Genomic DNA, 16,981 nt, shown 5'->3' on the forward strand with positions numbered 1-16,981 from the left:
TGTCTGGAAAACCGCTTTGTTTTCCTGACACTATAGTGATCCTTTAAATACAAATGCTTGTATCAGACATAGACGTAAATGTTGTATAACTAATCATGTGAGAAATTGTTAATCACTAAAAACATAGATTTAACCAACTTCCAAAAAGTTGGCAAAAATTATAGTTACAGTTTTTTCAGTGTTGTCCTAAAATATCTAACTTACTTTTCAGTTAATAGGCTGCCCACATTCACAATATTTATAAATTAAATCTTATTTAACTTATAAATCTTATTTCTATTTCTTGTCTTGAGTTCAAGGAATAGAAAAAGCAGAATGATTATGAGTTATGTATAGTGAATCTACAAACATTGCAGTAGAGAGGATAGTTTGACTATTCTTATACTGTATATGTACTGTATGTTGATTATTAATTAAAATATCTAACAAATAGGTTTCTCTAATCTGCCCTTAAGTACATGTTGAACATTGGTCTCCATCCAACCTTCTGTTATGGTGCTTTCATTCTTTATGAGACAAATATATATAGCCTCCAAGCAGAACAATACTGCTTATGGTGCTGACATGTTCGGCCAAATTTTCTCTTCCTTGACTTTAATGGGAATCTGGCTCTCTATGTAAATTAATGTGTGGCTTTGCCAATATTTTAGCAAGTTAAATTTCTGCTCCAAAGTATTTTATTCACACTTAATGACTCCATTCAGCATAACTGATGAGTCCTCCTGTCTGTCTCAAAAGTCAAATAGTAAGTGATTGCTTGGATATCTATCTATCTATCTATCTATCTATCTCATCTATCTATCTCATCTATCTCTCTATCTAATATATGTTTTGCATAAATAAGACAATCCCTGCTTCTAAATGCTTATGGAAGGGCTTTCATTGGATGTCAACCTCTAACACCATACCCTGGTTGATATTTCTCTAGCACAAAGATACTTCTCTGTTTTTTAGGAATATCAGCTTTTTACTCTTTAAACAGATTTCAGAGCGATTCACCCTATCATTGCTTGATATAAAAGGGTTTTTCAGAATGTATTATAAATTCCATGAAGTGCGTTGCACCAAAATGGTACATGCATAACTACAATTGTGCACACAAATATGAGTTTCTTTCAGAAAAGGAGAAAGAAAATTGAAACAATGTTATTTTGGGTATCTTGGATTGAGTCACATTTTATTGAGATCAAATTAGAGCAAATACCAAATCATGAGGATTTGTGAGGAAAACCTAGAATCTAGATATGTGTGTATTTCATTTCCTTAAAATGAGTACAATTTTTCAGATAATTGAGAAATACTATCTTTTATTTCAGTTGGCAACAGGGTGTATCCTAAATGACGATAATTTGTGAATAAGCCTGTTGAAATGGGCATAAATGTATTTCTGTTTATGTGTTTGTCAGTCTAATTAACTATATGGGTAAAACATTTAAGAGATTATGAAAGGATAGTTTTACCCCCACTACCATATCATTAAATTAACCTAAACAAAATATAACAAATACACCCAAATGAAAGGAAAAAAAAAATCTGATTTGTTGGATTTTAATGCTGCTATATCCTGCTTTAATAATACACATTTGTGGCAAATCCATAGCTGCAAAGGTAAAAATATAATACAAGCCTGCAGTATATGTGTATATATATATATATATAGATATATATATATATATATATATATATATATATATATATATATATATATATATATATATGTTTAAAAGCCCCCCATGGCAGCATTAAGGTTAATACAAAATATACAGTATTCAATGCTGAGAATGCATTAGGAAGACTAAAGGAGCTAATAATAAAACTGACACACACACACACACTCTGTCATTGCATGTATGCCATCAATATGTGTCTGGGAAATAGCAGTATGAGGTGTATCCATAAATCAGTCAATTTAATTTGAGAAGAAACTAAAGTGGTTTATTGTATTTTCTCCTTACAGGTACGTTTTCCTTGAAATATCAGGTAATATAACTAGTGTTCCATTAAAACAACATATACTAGCATTTCATAAGATATAAATGGCAATGCAGCCACCTAGTGACAGAGCACAGGGATATTACTAGTTTATCATGTAGTCTGAAACTATTATCGAAAGTAGTTAAAATATGCATTTTCTAATAGCAGAAATGGCAATAAAAGCACATCATGTTATAATGCATCTATTGGAATTTGGAGATTCAATAATGTGCTAGCCAGTTCACGATATATATGATTTAGCAGGTTGCATGCACTGTAGTGGCAGGTAGAACTGAACTGCAAATCAGGATCTATATGCGAAAACCCTAAAATATAGCATGTTGGCAGCACAAGTTGGATTTATATAAACATATGTACAAAATAAAACTCCACTAAGATATTAACTACAGAAACAACCTAAATCCAAAAGTTCTACTAGAACCACTCGTGAAGTGAGGTAAATATGCAAGATTTCCTTCTACCAATAGGAGTTCTCTAGCACAACCCCAGCAGAGTCTCAGCTTACTATTGGAATTTGACCAGGGCAAGATCAGGAATACACATTGCCATTCCTAGCCAATCAAAGGGAGACAGTCACCTAGTCAATCCCGGGCCGTTAGTCGCCTAGTTTCTGATGGAAAACCATCAACGTTTGAAAACACATTGAGATCACTCAAAGGCCAGGGAGTGTTAACAGCATAGAATGATTGTGGCAAGGTAGGTTCAGGAATCTGCTCTAAAGCTGTCTAACACATGTGGACTTTATAATTGTTTCCCCTTTTAAGTCACACGATAGAGATGTACAAAAAAGAACTTTGCAATTTTTATTAGTACAAAAAATGACTACAGAAAATTAGTTTTCACCAAAATGAAGCCTAGTCTAACAAGGTATTATTTGTAATTTAAGAAAGAACATTTTTGTTGCAAAATGTAATAAAAAGTATTTGAAAAGAAAAGTTGCAAGGATTTGGATTCAATCCACTGTGACTCTTCCAACACCAAATAAAAAATTAATGGGTAGCTTTAACCTCTCTTCCATGTCAGTAAAATGATGATAGATTTGTGGACTATATCCCTTGCTATTCTGAAAAATGGCAGATAATAATATTCTGTCTATTACATGATAAAAATACAAATACTATACAGATAGGATGTTAAACCCTATTTGTTGCTTTATAATATACAGACTGACTGAGAACATAATATATAAATACACAAAATAATTTTAGAAAATAGTGATACGTGATCCCCTGTGCTGAGAGAAACAGCTAATGCTATTTTCCTTTTTTTTTTTTATAAATCAGGACTGAACTACACAGTTCCTTTTACTAGCAGAAAAATACAATAGTCGTTTTTATACTGCATTTCAATGTGCCATATACTATGTTTTACACTTTTATCTGTATTTACTTTTGACCAAATTCTCAGCTTCTCAAATTTCTGGCAGAGTGCCACATATATTTGATTCCACAGACCATTCTATGAGATGATGTGTATTTTAAAAGTGTAGGTGCCACAATATTTGAGGATTTTTTAAATAATAGAATGTACAACCACAATGCTTGGCACTTTTATCAAAAACATAGCCTGCCAATCAATGTCAACAGAATGGGGGCACCCCACACAATTGTCATTTGGAATGTTGGATGTAGAATGCAATGTATAAAATACCTGGATGGTTTCAGAAGACACAGAAGTAAATGTCATTTTAAATATCTATGAAAAATATAATATAAAATATATACTGATCTATATCAAAAAATCTTGTCAGAAAACATTAATAGGAAACTAACAGTGAATGCAAGTTATTAAGAAATAGAACACATAGATCTCTGAACAGAGATGAATAATCTAGTTGATGAACATGTCAGGTGCTAAGGACTCACCAGTTTAGAAAATATTTTAAATCTTAAAGCTATAAATGTGCTCAACAGAAGTGCCACTTGATCATCAACCCTTGTTTTTATACAAAACTTCTATAATGAAATCCTTTGCATGTTTTTCTGGCCAGCATCAGAGGTGAGTACATCAGTTTAATTTATTAATATATTTAATGTATTATGGAATGTCTTGGTGTGGTACACATACACATATTTTCAATAAAATTGACCCAAACAGGAAGAGGAATGATAATGAAATGAGGACCAATATTCAACTTAAATTATTGGAACTATAAAAAAACAGACTATAAATTCGTCCTATGAAATCCTATGAAACTGTACACCAAGCAATGCAGAATTTGGTATGTGTGGCCTTCTTAGATGTTGTTAGAAAGGCTACAACACAAATAGGGATACATTTATAGTCACGGGAATAAGGTATCTATAAGAATAATTAAATTATTTTCTTCAACCAATGGTACTCAAACAGCAATTCCACTTAAAAGAAAAACATACTGTATTGGTTAAAACTAAAGTGGCTGAGGGTAAGACTGAATATTACCTGACTTTAAATCAATATTTGTCATAATTTTAGATTAATAGGGGTCACACTATTTGTAGAACTTGAAAAAAAAATGCTCAATGTACATAATACTGTAGTTAAGTAAGAGAAAAAGAATTTTAAGTTCTTTAACACAAATCAAGAGGACAGCCATGGGTACCGCATTTGACAACTGATATGAAAAACATTAGGTTTGCTGATTACTATGTTTATTGTGAAGAATATAAATGAATGCATGAATGATATTGTTCTGATATTAGGATTTAAACTGATAAACCTCTCACCAAAAAGTATTAACCTCTTTTCATACAAGTGTCAAGGCACTTGTAAATAAAATGGATAGAAATTGTATTATTTTATTATTTTAAGATCATATATGAGCTATTGATACTTGTTAATAATTTGTTTATAATTTAACATACCATGTAACATGTCTTGTCAAGTATAATGAGTGGTCAAACCATATCACTAGGAGTCATTTAATGCTATACTTTAAACACTTAAGTATGACAAATGAAAATCTGAATTTCAGAATGTTAGCTGTTTTGGCTTTCATTTTATGATCTGGTTTTCATTCAATACAATTCAGTTTTCAACTGATAAAGCCCAAATAAGTATGTTCCTAAAAACACCATCACACCATTACAGATTGATAATTATTTTCTCAGAGGGGCATTTGGAAACAAAAACTCATTTAAATGGAAAAAACTAAAATAAATGTTCATGACCTACACTGTCTTTAATCAGCTGTGAAAGTACACTGCTAGGTAATAAAAAAAAAGTTGTTTTTATGAACAAAAATAAAATATACTGAAAAAAGTGTGGGCATTTACAAAGCACCATATTAGTCTAAGGGTAAATGTCTGTCCTTTAAAGGAATGGTTCAAATCAGACCCTGGACGGAGGATCACAGACTGAAGAATTAAGCTTACTATATGTATAGTTTTGTAACTACATAAAAAGATATACTAAGAAAAACAAAATATTTAGCTATATTCACATTGCACAAAATGGTCAGAGATCATCTGTTATAGTGATTTTTGTTACAAATGCCTCAGGTTCAATTTTCTGAAATTCCTGTTTATTGATCCAATAGTAAAAAACAAAACAAAAACAAAATGATTTCCAATTGTTTCTCACCAAAGAAGACTAAACTTTTTTTAAGTCTAGCATAACAATCAAAGTAATCCCTGAACAGATAAAATATTGCTAAAATTCTCCATATTAGCAAATGTAGCTGTGTATATAAAAGGAATCTATTAGCCATAACTCAACATTTCAAGACAGTGAATTTACATATCTCAATTGTCTGCAAACATAAAATTGCCTTTTACTGGTATACATATAATCTACTTTTATCAAATCACAGTAAAATGCATTCTGTCCTTTGTACAGTCCTGTTATTGAACAGGTTTCTGGAATGTTGTTTGTATTTGCGCTACATATATATGTATTATGCTATCACTAATGATTTATTATTTTCCATATACTGCCCTTATTGTTATATAATGTTTATAGCATTCCTTACAAAGGAAATATTTGGATCCCTATCTGACACTTTGACTTGTTTAATATTGTCTGTCTAAAAACAGGTGCCAACTTTTCTTTGCTTATTAAAGGTGGTTTTTACTACTTTTTTTTTTTACAAATAAGCAAATTATATTCTCTCTGTTTGAGTCCCTTTTTTTTTTTTTTTTTTTTTTTAGAAATGACAATACCTTAGGAGCTGTTTCAGCTATTAGCTGACTGTGTAATATTGAAAATCTATACAGTATTGTGTTTTTTGAGTTATTTTTATCATGTAATAAGCAAATTGTTTTACTTTAGTACTTTCATTTTTAAGAACAGCGAAGACAAGATTCCTAGAGATGTTACATTTAAGGAAATTAACCTATCATGTTCCCCGAGGAGCTGGGCTATGTGACTATATATGGCTTCTAGTTTCTTTGAAATCAAGAGATGTCATGGGAGATTGTATTGATTACAATATTTATTTTGCTTCAGGGACTTTTTATGCCTAACTAGACTATGATGTAAATAGTACTTTCTACTGCATTTAGTTCTTGTATCTAGATTCCATGTATCAAATATGGTAATAATTTACACTTATAATAAAGAGGTAGAATTATGGAACTCTTACCATTTGTGAACTGTTTATGAGTTTTATTCAATTTTTGAATAATTACAAAAATAGTATTACCCTATGTCACAGTCACAAGCTATTACTTCTCCTTATATAAAAGTAAAGAATTGTTGGTTTAATGGCCTTTAAAACAAGTAACTTTAAACTAGTGAATTTATGGGATTTGTCTAATAACATCTGAATGTTTCTCTTTTATATAATTGCTATCATCCTAAATAATAATACAATAATATAATTGGTCAATAAGTTGCCAGCTTTGGGCAAGTCCTACCAGCTGTTCAAACGTAAAATTAAAACTTCTTGATAAGGCGTATGGGATACCATTGTTCTTACGGTACAGAATGGAAGTGCCTTTCCAATTTGTCCCTTCCCCCTAGATGATGTCATAATTTCTCTTTTTTTGGTATTGGCTGTTTCAGATAACACATCCTCTGCAACTGACTTCTAACATAGTAGTAAGTAAAGAAGACTGAGTGTGGCCCTAAAAGAAATTCCAAAGACTAGCTAGCGTTAAAACCTTCCAGTCCAGTTTACACGCCATCTCCGAATGGAAGAACAGTAATCAGATGAGAATATCAGAGACTTGGCCTACACCAGTGGTTAATCTTTTGACACTGGAGTCATAGTTAGGCATAACCCCTAACCCATAGACAGTGAATGATGGTACCCAACAGCTGTTACTTTATGTAGTTATTAGCCAAATAATTGATATATGTGTGTATGTGTGTGTCTACATATGTATATATATATATATATATATATATATATGTATATATATATATATATATATATATATATATATATGTGTGTGTGTGTGTAAACACACTAAACAACTACACGCATACATATGCACATATGTAGAATTATACATATATCCTACCATACTCCACCATAAGTTGTAGGTGTATTCAAACAGATATCTTCATAGAGTTTGCTGGTGTATTTACTAAAAAATAGACCTATTCTTTATTGATCATTTGTATTGATTATAAATAAAAACAAGCCATGTGTTTGGTTCGTGTAATTTAGTCAGTAATTAGTCATTAACTGAACAAGATCCTATCTGTTCAGGTAAAATAGTATAGAGTAAAACATTATGTTTCTTGATCCTATTGATACGATGAAGCTTTATGATGTGGAGGCCATTTTGATTAACTGGGAATTGTCAGTGCTAGCTCAGGGATGCTGCACAATATGCAAGTGTACGTTATAACTGTGTCATGGCATTCTAGGTATAGAACAAAACCATCCGACAATAAATATGGTCTGAGAATACAGCATACCTATTTTATTAAGTAAATAAAACACTTAGTGAAAATGTAAAATACTCCTACCATATAACATTCTCATCGACAATAGAAGATACAAATAATAATACAAATAATACAAAACAGAGCCTTATAGATGGCAGTGCGAGTGAGTATACCATGTAAGAGACCTTGCAAACTAGATTAACTTTATGCAGCTGATAAACCTATATAATCTGCAGGTAGACAGTTGCTTTTCGGAATCAGACATAGAATGTTTGGTGCAATGATGGTGGACTTCAAATTATGGTTAAGTTTTTTAATTAACACTAATTAAATAAGAGTTATGCTATTGGACATCTGATTTGTTCAGAATGATGGGCCTTGTAGTCCTACTTCCATAGCCCTTTTATTGTATAATCAGAAAATATATATATATATATATATATATATATATATATATATATATATATGTTATGCAAGAAGATACACTTTTCTATGTTCATGAACAAGCCTGTCTTCACTTATCCATTGAAGTGTATTTGATTCAAAGAACAAGCTCGTTTTTGGTGATCACATTTGCTGTGGTAGACTTGTAATGCAATATTAAGATATAGTAGACTGGCTAATGTGCTATGTGCAACATACTGTGTATCACTGACATTTTAAATTAAACTCTAGGGCTAAATTGTTAACCATATTGATACAAATCACTTTTCCCTTCTCACACAGACAAAATAGGGATCAATAATACTTAACCTTGTATAATTAAAGCTCAATATAGTGCATTAGCATATTGTGCTAATGATACTGAAACCCAAAGTACAATCCTTGTGTAATTGTTATGCTATCATGATGTATGCAGCACCTTAAATTTGATTATACCACACGTTACATAACAAAGTATTGGATACAAGGAAACTCACATACACCAATACTTAATGATAAATAGAGATCTTCTAACATACATAGAGTTCAAATCATCTGTATATTCTATCCATGATTTTAATGAACAAATAGAAAGTGTATATGATCTTACATTTTCTGTACACATTAGTGAATGTGGCAAAACTGCCTCACAGTCTGCAATCACACTCTAGGTGCAGTGCATTACAATGAACAGAAGAAGAAAAAAAATCACCTTTTTTATTAACACATAGAAAAGTGATTAATGGATCAAATATAATGCAGGCCTTCAAAAGAGTGTCCTGGGATTTCATATGAGAGAAATCATAACTTTCTGACAGCTGTGCATGAGCACAAATATAAAACATATATCAAGAATACCAATGCAACAAAGGATTTTAGTGATATGCTGACCACATAGAACAATGATTGGGTAAAATATAAAATGTTCGTGAAAGAAAGCTCCAACAATAATACCAAGTTAAACCTCTGTGTGTGCCACAGCTGAAGGTTTTAATTTAGACTACATTATATTTCCAGGTGCAATTGTGATCAGTTCTGCTGATACTGGTTTCATTAATGCTTGCCAAATTATTATGTAATACGATATCTCTCACTTACTCGGTTCAATATTGCAGATGTACGTCTACTGTATCCATCTAATCTGCCACAGACATGTATCTCAATAAATATATAGACGATATACTAAGACATGTACACAAAATGTGTGAGGGTGAGAGAGTAGAGCATAAAACTGAAATGATATATTTATAGATGTATGTGTGTGTGTGTATGTATATATAAAGCACACACTGTATACATATGTGTGTGTGTGTTTATGTGTGTGTGTGTGTATATATATATATCACATCGCGTGCATATAAACCTAGACATATCAGAGTGTGTATAGAGTTTTTTTTTATAAATTGTACACACATACACACCACACACACACCTCCTCCTAATGAATCTTTATTGCATACATAATATCGTTTTAAGTTGTATGATATGTATTGGTAAGGAAATCCTAGCAGGCGATTTGGGATGAATTGGATATACTGTCTGCATGTAACTTTTAGACGTGTCAGGATGTGTTTCATTCAAGCCTCACACTTAAACGATTCTTGAATCCCGCGGCAGGCTAGTGTTTGAGTGTCTGCTCTGTGGTCAGAAGGGATTCGCATCGCTACAATGTAATGCCTGCAAAGTATTGCATAACACATCGAATGCAGGATCTGGGAAGGAGCAGGGCAGATAAACCAGATTCATCAAAGTCGAATCCTGTGAATCTAGGACACCTCTACTGCAAGAAAGCTAAATCAGCTATTGGAACCCAGAATGGATTCGATTCATATGCAGGGTTCTAATGTTACCCTATAGACTGCAAATAGCATGCTAACATCCTCATTACTTATTCTCATAATGAAGACTGGGAGATGTCCTTACAATACATTAAAACGCTCCATATTCAGCAGATACAGTGTTTAGTAACAAGTCAACGAGAGGGTTTTGCTATTAAAATCTCATTTTGAAGTATTCAGTTTTTTTTTTTAATCAAAGAACAACCCATAAGTGAGTTAAAAAAATAAAATGATGAAAAAGTACTCACAGCAGCTTGAATCATGCAGTACAAGTGGCTTGTGACATTGTATGCAGTATGGCTTAAATCACCAGCCCCACAAATAACCGATTTAATCAAACCACATACAACATAGAACTGGATGGAACATCTCCCCTGGGACTGATCCACTGCAAGATCGAGTACTGTCTCCCAAGTGTAAAAGCTGATGTTCTGGATTCCTGACCTACTTTGTGGGTGTTACACTGGAATATTGAACCATGGTGTCTAAAATTGTAATTCCCTAAACCTCATCCTTTAATCGTTTTACAGTCACTAAAACCAAAGCAGGGTGTTATTCATCAATTGCTGAAAGAGGCATATTGCAAAATACATCTCTCACATAATTAAACCACTTCTAAGCCTCTTTACAGTGCTATAAAAAAAAAAAAGTATATACATTCAGAAATAAAGCAAGTCACATTAATTCTGTGTTCTATTGTACGCATCCCAAAACCAGGTTATGCAATTGAGGTTCCAAACATTCCATTAAGATTTGTCCAGAAAAAGAAATAATATTGATAAGATAATTAACAAAAACAAAAAACTGTTATAAAATGCATTTTCAGAGGCTATTTATAATCAGTATTTAAACAGTTCTTATACAATCATCAACATGCCAAATCATTGAACATCTAACAACTTACCTGTGTTAAACATTCTCCTCATTTTAGGATTTCTTAAATATATATATGTATATCCCCCTTTGTGCGCAGACTCAAGATGTGAAAAAAAATAAAAAAAATATGTATATATGTATATACAATCCTTAGGAAATTCAAACTTCAGCAAAATTATTGACACTTCCTCTCCCCCAGAAAAAAAAAATGATAAATAGTGCAAAGCAAATATCCCATTAGTGATGCCACCCCCTTCTATCAATTATTGGGGGTATGGAGAAAATTCTTCCAATTTGTATTCACCATCCAGTTAAAGTATCCATGGGTTGGTCTTCATTGTCCCCCAAAGCAGGAGTAAATCACTAAAGTGCTAGTTGGGAAGCCTGACAATGAGAAGTGATGCTAATCGTGAGCTCTCAAGCTCCTGGTGCTGGATAGCCAGGGGAGTAGATGCTCTCTGTGCCTGCCGGGCTGTGTTCTTGATAACGTTGTTCTTTTTTTTCCCCTTTACCTACTTTACTGTATGGAAAGCCAGTGTGAGGAAAAAGCAAAGATGAATGTTTTATGGAGCTGGATCAGGGATTGAGAGGTGATGAATGTTTTATGGGATCATGTGGTTTGACGTGAGGGGAATCAGGCTTGATCCGATTTACAAGAGACAGAGAGAGCAGATGGGAGGGAACTAAGAGAGACAGCAAACAAACTAGGATAATGAACATCGCAAAATCCGAGGCTGCGGGAAGCCAGTGCGCTGTCCATTCAGCACCAAGCGATCTGGAAAAGCAAGGAGACTTTTACATGAGATTAATTGCCTTACCTCTAGGAAACAGTAGCACAAGTCTTCCTGTGTGTGTGTGTGTGTGTGTTTTGGCAGGCACAGCCTGATGTCTCTCTCTAGTCCGGGGTGTTCCAGGAGTAGAATCCTGTGACACAATGTACAAACAGCCCCCCAGATCAGTAAGTCAAAGAATCAGGGGGGGGGGCATATATTTAATTATTAGGATCTTGTTTTGTTGTTGTTGTTGTTTTTGTTTAATAGCAAGTCTAGAGCGAAGCATTTACCCTGTGTCTGCATTATTGGTGTGCAATATGCAGCTGTGATAGTTTGGAGAAGTAGCAGTTTCTATTTATATACAATAAATAACTGCATGCACTGGTACATTAATAAATAATAGTGAAGAAAAGGGAGAAGATGAAGAATTCATATGGAATAAACGTGACAGAGACACTGTTTAGGGAGTAGAGGGCTTTGCTGGATAAATAAACTCTGTGGGGGGGGGGGCATGTGTTATGTAATAAGTAGCACATGCATGGCATTTAATAGGTTAACACATGTTATATATAAAAACATGCATATGTGTTAACCGATTAAATACATTACATATATATATACACATATTTATTCTTAACTGATCTCCTTAATTTATACTTGTGTCATAATATACTGGGATTTGCCTAAGCCATGTTATAAAGATGTTAAACATTTATGAGTATGTTCGTCTCTAAGCAATTAAATATCCCCGTATCTGTTAATTCATTAATCCATTACCTGCAGAAATGCCTGGCATCAAGAAAGCCACAGTGAGTCAGACTCGGCTGTACTATATTAATGCTGCTTCCAGTTTCTAATATAGAATTTCAATACAGAGACTGGATCATTATCACACTGTTGTCCTGCAGTTATTTGGCAACTATATATCAATCCATTGTGCTGTTACAGGAGACTGTAATGCTTAACTTTACATTGCTTTATTGTGGCACCTCTGGCAGCGAGGGGATTAGGATCTTACAGTGATGCTAAAATGGGACATACAAATCAGATTACATATCCGAGAAACGGAGGAAATGTGTAATATGAAAACTCGTTGAGAAATCACATCTGTCCCATTATCTTCGACGTTGCACTCAGCACTTAACCTATGTGATACTGGGAGAAAATAAAGGAGGGATTTCCTTGTTTTCTATTGGAAACCAGGGTTGTTCTTCCCATTGGACTGAAAAGGCAGAAGCTCTAAGCATGTTTATATCTTACCGACTGACAGTGTTAAAGTGTCTACATCAGGGGTGCCCAAAAGGTAGATCCTCAGATGTTGTAGAACGACAACTCCCATGACGAGACAGGGGGGATATGATAGAAACATTTAAATACATAAAGGGAATCAACACAGTAAAGGAGGAGACTATATTTAAAAGAAGAAAAACTACCACAACAAAAGGACATAGTCTTAAATTAGAGGGGCAAATGTTTAATAATATTATCAGGAAGTATTACTTTACTGAGAGGGTAGTGGATACATGGATTAGCCTTCCAGCTGAAGTGGTAGAGGTTAACACAGTAAAGGAGTTTAAGCATGCGTGGGATAGGCGTAAGGCTATCCTAACTATAAGATTATGCCAGGGACTAATGAAAGTATTTAGAAAATTGGGCAGACTAGATGGGCCGAATGGTTCTTATCTGCCGTCACATTCTATGTTTCTATGTTTCTATGATGTTTTGCATGTGTTTAGAATGCTTCAGAATGACAAAGCATCATTGAAGCTGTAGTTCTACAACATCGGGGGATCTACCTTTTGGGCACCCCTGGCCTACATCATAAAAATCAGTAATGCAAACTTAGACAAAAACAAATAATCCTGAGAAATGGGTTCATCCTCTGTATCCTAATATTTTGGAATTCAGGGACCATGGTAAATGTACCATGCATAAACTTGCCTTTAACTCTGACAAATCTGCAGTTTTATTCACTAAACTGGGGATTATCTGGAATACACCTGAGAATTTCAAGAGTAACTGAATTGGAAATATTCTCCAATTTATGTGTTTCCTCCAGTTCTGCTATTTTGGCCATTCCCTGGGCAATTTCAGTTTAGTTAAAAAAAGTTGTTAGCATTCACCAAGATCTATTTGACTTTGAAACCTTATATATTTCACTGAATACTTTAACATCTCATTGGGGTAAATATTTTTTTTTTTATCCCATGTTCAGAAACTTGGTGAAGGTTGGTGAAGTTTGAAATGCATTTTAAAGGATGTTTTAAAGGATTCCTATGGCATTAAACCATATGTTGTCCCATAGGAAAATTTTATTGATTACTTCAGATTATTTATTTATTTTCAGGTCTAGTCTAGACCCTAAATTAATGTTTAGTGAATAAACAAAAATAGAATTAGTGAATAGACTAAGACTTTAATATTGGGGATATTGGATGTTCGATAACACCATGTAATCAATGATCCTTTTGACCTTAGAATAAAACCTATAATGTGCAATAATCATGAGAAGATTAATTTTCTTTTAAATTCATATTAAATATCTAGCAAAATTATGCTGATAGAAATACTCAGTGAGTATGGATACAGTAGAATGAACAAGGATAACAGAAAGACATAATAAAAAATTATTATGAATTGTTATGAATACCATGTATACCAAAGAAAAACATACTGAAATGCAGTTCCTTACAAATAATCCATGAAAAGTAGTAACATACACAATGCAAGAACTACCAACGCCTACACAATGCAAGAAATACCAAGACCTACCATAAAAGCAAATTGGATGTGTGCTATTCAGGATATACTGAAGGTAACTACCTTTCACAAAATAATGATAAAGAGCTGTAGAGCAGTCCACTGTTTGCGCCAGATAGTGCGTGAAAATGGAGACATATATGGAAACCTTTCTGATCTGTCAACTGAACCAAACATAGTGGCCCTTTGCTGACACATTCAGTTTAATGAGCAGAAAAAGCACTGCTCCAATTATTTGGAGTTCTGGCCATGACCCCCATGAAGACTTACATTGTAACTTACATTCTAACTGTGACTGGGGATGGAAAACCATGAACTGGATCCATGGCAGCCTGTGTGTATTTGTAGTTTGTCTGTAGTTTGTGAATATATGTGTATATTTGTGCACTGCAAATGTGTGCAAATGCAGAGCATTATTTTAGCATATTACAAAGTGACATGAATGCAGAGTGGATTTGGTTGTTTTAAATTTGTAAGTTTAATACAGATTTGCTGTTTGAATCAGAAGGCAAATTTTCCTTTTAGTCTTTGTTTATGTCCAACAACCTCACTCTTCATTTTGTGTCTTCCTTTTATCCCTTTAATTGTATTCTTAATCTCACGTAAATTTAAATTCCTTTTTTCATATCCCAACTAAATTCTGACTCAGTTGATGGCATAAAAGCCAGGTACTGGGAAGTAACTTGGGAGTACTAAAGATAAAGTCTTTCAGAGGCTCTTTATCTGCAAAGAGGGGGATGAAATGCTCAGTTTTTTTTATCTTGGTCCCATGCAGAGCAGTTCTAGCCCTCAATCTTCAGCAGAATAGTATGAGACACAATATCATGGAATGCTATAAAATTCTCCCCTCCCACACCTACCCCCGGTAAATAGAATACATGGGTTATGGGCTGCAACATCACAAATTTTGTTTGCTGATTTAAAGCAGCAGGAGGAGGTTGGCGGGGACTAACTGCAACGGAGACAGGACGCATTTCTGGAGAGCTCCTCTTGTACAAACAAAATATCCCTGCAAAACTACTTTCTAAGTACTTAATCTGGGATGGGAACTAGTAGCCTAAATCTCCAAACCAGCCGACCGACCTGAGAGCATCTCTCATAGTCCTTGGCAGCCGTTTAACTGACATTCTCTTTGTGGCCTAGCTGGTGCAGTGAAAGGGAGAGGCGACCGATCTCCCGATCCGGCACGGGCGGGACACATACTGAATCCCGATCCCCACCCTCAAGGCTCCCCGATCGTCTTAAAGATGGAATGTAGCACTGCAGGCATTGGTTATCTGGAACCTGGTATGCCCAAGATGGGGGACGCCACATGTCCTGCACATACTGGAGAAATGTCCTCCACCGTTGAACTCCTGGATGCAATTGTTCATGCTTTTTGGGTAAAGCTGACCTCAATAATGAACTTTCCTGCTCCACAAGCTGATCAAGAAGGGGTGAGTCCTCCATGCCGCATCCCACGTGGACTGGCAAAAATCACCATTAGCAGTGTGCATCGGAGATGGCGGAGATCGCATCAGCTCACCAAGCCGACACCGGTGCTGCACAAGCAACAGGCAAGTGGGGGAAAATAGCAGGATGATGGGCAGAAGGGAAGCAGCCTGACAATGCTGGGCTTACAGCGAATCTCTGTACTACTGGGCCTGCAGACTAGCGCCATCTGGGGGGACCACATCGGGCCCTTGAAGGGCATAGGCTGAACGGAGTGCTTAGCTCCTGGATGAATCTTACCTCTGGGGTGGAACACTTAATCTCATATATTTTGTCTTAGTCAAACATGTTCATTACTAAATAAGATGAGCTTTCCCTCCCAATGTCTAGAATCCCTAACATGATAGTGTCTCTACATATTCTTATGACTCTAGACATCTGTTTAGCGTGTCATTTATATATAAAAGTGCAGTACCTCCAACGTTTTATGTCCAACATGATTTCAACTTTTTGTGCATACTCATGTAAAATGTTCTTATAAGCTTGTAAGTTTATTCATGCACTACAAAAATAAAGAATATTTAAAAAAAGGGCAGGAGGTATGTTGTGACGCTTGATGGTAGAATGATGCAGACGGGAGGCAGTAGCAAGATTAATTTGCCATAAGGCCACGGCCTCAAGGCAGCAAGAGTGATAGGGATGTGGTGACACGGCTGAGAGGGTGCCCATGAGCAACCTATGTGCTGCCATTGTTTTTACATTTCTTCTCCCAGTTTGTCACTGATTGATGTAATCAGAAGCAGGTGAAGAAGCATGGTCCTAGAGTTGCTCACTATATATCATCCATATTGTGTGTGGCATAGCACAGGGGTAGTGACAGGCAATGTCCAAGCATGTCACTTCTCTCTGAGAAATCATCCTAATGAGTGGAGCTTGTAATGGGAAGGGGGATGTGGCATCATGTCCCTTCTGTGTCAGGCCCTCTTCACTAGGAGAATACAGCAAGGTCAGTCTAATGTCTTCTCCTCTTTCTGCAATTATTTTCCACTAATGGTAGGGCTAAAATCT

General features: G+C 34.7%; 1 protein-coding gene across 3 annotated transcripts in view; it reads right to left on the reverse strand.

Moving 5' to 3' along the window:
• RTN4R (reticulon 4 receptor) overlaps positions 1–11,701 on the reverse strand; it is a 221,411-nt gene extending 209,710 nt beyond the window's left edge. For 2 of the 3 annotated variants that reach the window (XM_063454606.1, XM_063454607.1), the window contains exon 1: positions 10,978–11,701. In XM_063454606.1, coding sequence (XP_063310676.1) covers positions 10,978–10,999 — 22 coding nt within the window. In that variant the 5' untranslated portion in view covers positions 11,000–11,701. The remainder of the gene's footprint in view (positions 1–10,977) is intronic. The other variant, XM_063454608.1, reaches the window with a different exon arrangement.
• Between the last annotated feature and the right edge of the window lie 5,280 nt (positions 11,702–16,981).

Source organism: Pelobates fuscus, chromosome 5 (genome assembly GCF_036172605.1).
Source record: "Pelobates fuscus isolate aPelFus1 chromosome 5, aPelFus1.pri, whole genome shotgun sequence".
Taxonomy (NCBI): Eukaryota; Metazoa; Chordata; class Amphibia; order Anura; family Pelobatidae; genus Pelobates; species Pelobates fuscus.